Source organism: Magnolia sinica, chromosome 17 (assembly GCF_029962835.1).
Source record: "Magnolia sinica isolate HGM2019 chromosome 17, MsV1, whole genome shotgun sequence".
In the NCBI taxonomy this organism is placed as follows: domain Eukaryota; kingdom Viridiplantae; phylum Streptophyta; class Magnoliopsida; order Magnoliales; family Magnoliaceae; genus Magnolia; species Magnolia sinica.
Genome location: NC_080589.1, coordinates 15,642,195 through 15,645,338, shown reverse-complemented (window position 1 = coordinate 15,645,338; position 3,144 = coordinate 15,642,195). Strand labels below are relative to the sequence as shown.

Sequence of the window (3,144 nt, the reverse complement as noted above, 5' to 3'; positions counted from 1 at the left end):
ATGTCATCGATGAATACGATGACGAATGTATAAGAACGGCCTGAAGACCCTGTTCATGAGATCCATGAATACCGCCGGGGCATTAGTGAGCCTGAACGACATAACTAGGAATTCATAATGACCAAAGCAGGTTCTAAAAGTTGTTTTTTGTATATCCTTATCCCTAACTCGCAACTGATGGTACCCTGATTGTAAATCAATCTTTGAAAAGTATTGAGTACCGCTCAGCTGGTCGAATAAATCATCGATTCTGGGCAACGGGTATTTGTTCCGAACCGTCACTTGGATCAATCTTCTGTAATTCACACATAGTTGTAAGGAGTCGTCCTTTTTCTTTACAAATAGGACCGGGGCTCCCCAGGATGATACGCTAGGTTGGATGAAGCCTGACTCTAGCAATTTGTCGATTTGAGAACGCAGTTCTTCCATCTCACATGGGGGGATACGGTAAGTAGGCAAGGAGATGGGCTTGACACTCGGAGTTAGATCGATCGTGAAGTCTATCTCACGTCGAGGAGGAAGTCTAGGTATAGCTTTAAATACGTCCCCAAAATCTTGGACCACGAGTGTGAATGTTATCGAGGGCCCATCATAACCATCCTCCAATGAAGCATAACACAAAATCCTGTGATCATAGCTGACCTAGACTGGGAATGTGAGGAAAGTGTCGTCATCCTCGTGTATCTTCACTGTCATTGTGTCACAATCAATTTCTGCTTTCATCACTATCAACCAATCCATGCCTAGGATGACGTCATAATGGAAGATCTTAGTCACTATCAAATCGACAAGTGTCACCTTGCATCCCAAGTTGATGGGGCAATCATGGCATATCTTCGTTGCTTCTGAGAAAGTACCGGCGGTGATAATGATCTTTACCCCTACGAAGGGGCTAGGGCGTAACCCTAGATGCTTGACAGTTGCATGTGATATAAGAGAAGCAGTGGACCCGGTGTCCACCAAAAGAAATATGGGAGTACCTTGAATGTGGGCCGTCACCTCAAAGGTCGTAGGAGTGGGGATGGCCGCATCTTGGCCCTCGGCTGTCAAGGCATGCACTCGTGCCTGTTGTGGGAAGTTTGGCTGTTGCAAGGGCCATTGTGGCAGCCTAACTTGAGGTGGAGGTGGATGGCGAAACTGCTGACTGGGCCCTATTGCCCATAGGGGCGGAATCTGCAAGGTCTGCTGTGGGGGCCTATTGTTGCGCTGTAGCGTGAAGCCGAGGTCCCTCATCCTCGTAAAGCAATACGGCTCAGAGTGCCCTGCTCTCTTACAGTAGCTACATGTCTGGGCAGGTCGTGCGGAAGGGGCCGGTGCGGCGGCCAATCGGGGCGGAGAGTTCGGGCGTGGCCTTTTTCCTGTAAAGGAAGAGGACGGGCCCTCCATCCTGTTCCGTGGCCCTAACTATGAGCGGGACCGTGCGACACACTCCTCATCCTACTCCACCCAGGCCGACATCTTAATGAGCTCGGCATATGTTCTAATGCTGGCACAACACATCTTAGAGCGGATACCGCTCCTCAACCCCGCTGAAAATCGCCTCATCTTAATCGCCTCATTGGCGATCATCTCGGAAGCGTAACGTGACAATTCTGTAAACCGATTCTCATATGGCGCTACAGTCATTCCCCCTTGTTGGAGGCGGAGGAATTCATTCTCTCTCTCATGCCGGTACGTCTGAGGGAGATATTTTTCATTGAAGCGGATCTCAAACGCCTCCCACGTCCACACATGGTCCTCGGAGATAGAGCAGAGGACGCTCTCCCACCATAGGTCGGCCTCTTTCTCAAAAAGGTAGGAGAGGAGTTCCACGTTCTCTGTTTCTGTGCAATGGAGAGGCCTAAGCAATTTGGTGACTCGATTGAGCCAGTACTCCGCTTCCTCAGGGCGGTGGGTGCCTGCGAATGTAGGCGGTCTGTACCGCTGGAACCGCTCAAATAGGTTGCTCATGTTGTTTGTGGGTGTGGTCAAGTCGGGTTGCGCTGGTTACGGCATACCCATGTTTTGGGCCATAGCCCCCATCATAGTGGCCATCATCTGTTGTTGTTGTTGCATATTAGTGACCATTATCTATTGCTGTTGTTGCATGAGAAGCAACATCTGGTCTACTCGATCCATAACCGGTGGCAGAGGAGGTACGGATGCCGCGGCTTGCGGCGGTGGAGCATTCAGAGCCGCCTCCTGGGTAGTGCTACCCATATTCTGGGATCCGTTTCTCCCCTGGGGGCCTTACTGATGGTCGGGGAGGAGGTCCCTTTCGACTAGGCCGCCATAAGGAAGGCGGACATACCCACCCTCCAGTCGTGAAGGCATTTCCTGGAAAAACATTCCTGGATAGGTTAGTTACTAAAACATCTCTCATACCTAGTTTATGCGTACATATGCAAGATCCATATACAATCCATTCGTGCATATAGGCGACACTCATACAGGCATTTTCATGGCAACAAGAAATTTCCAAGGCAATCCATACATTCACATTGATTTCAAAATGTCATAGGTATGGCTAATTATATGTTACAGCATGGATTACAAGCATTACTAAACACGCCTAAGGAAAGGGAAACAGAACTAGTCAAGCAAGGGCCCTAACTATCTCCTAGTACATGAGATTTGGCCTAATCGGCCTAAAACAACTACTAGTTAGCAGTAAGGTTGTGGGGCTACTCGTTCGAGTCAAGCGAAAGTGGGGGCGCTTCTTCCCCTTTGCTGCAACAGATCAGGGCCTTTATGGCCTAATACATCTTCTTGTTCCACTTCCCCTGCTTCGCTTGGTTCTCTTTGATCCTGGCCATCCTAGCGTCGAGTGCTTCTAAACGCCCAAGTACGTTTGGAGCGATAGGTGGCTCCCTTCTGACTCCTTCAATCTCCTTAACTCCTATCGTCTCTTCAGCCCCCTCAGGCCCCTCAGGCCCCTCAAGTGCTTCGGCCTCATCCTCGCCCTCGCTTTCTTCCTCTTCGTCCCCATCACTGTCATCCTCTTCTTCGACAGGGTCTCCATATCGGTCGATGTGGGCTTGTCACTGCTTGGGGCCACCCTCAGGCTGTTTAACACGTCATCACCCAGCAGTTGTGTCGGTACAGGATTCCCGTCTGATTCGCGTATCCCGTATTCTTTGGCCAACCAGCAGACCAGACTACCAA

The 3,144-nt window shown here is 50.1% G+C and overlaps 1 protein-coding gene across 1 annotated transcript; it reads right to left on the bottom strand.

The window, feature by feature from the left end:
- Positions 1-1,437: 1,437 nt before the first annotated feature.
- On the bottom strand, positions 1,438-1,950 carry LOC131230436 (uncharacterized). The gene has a single exon (XM_058226361.1). The coding sequence runs from the start codon at positions 1,948-1,950 to the stop codon at positions 1,438-1,440; it is 513 nt and encodes a 170-aa protein (XP_058082344.1).
- Positions 1,951-3,144: the final 1,194 nt, after the last annotated feature.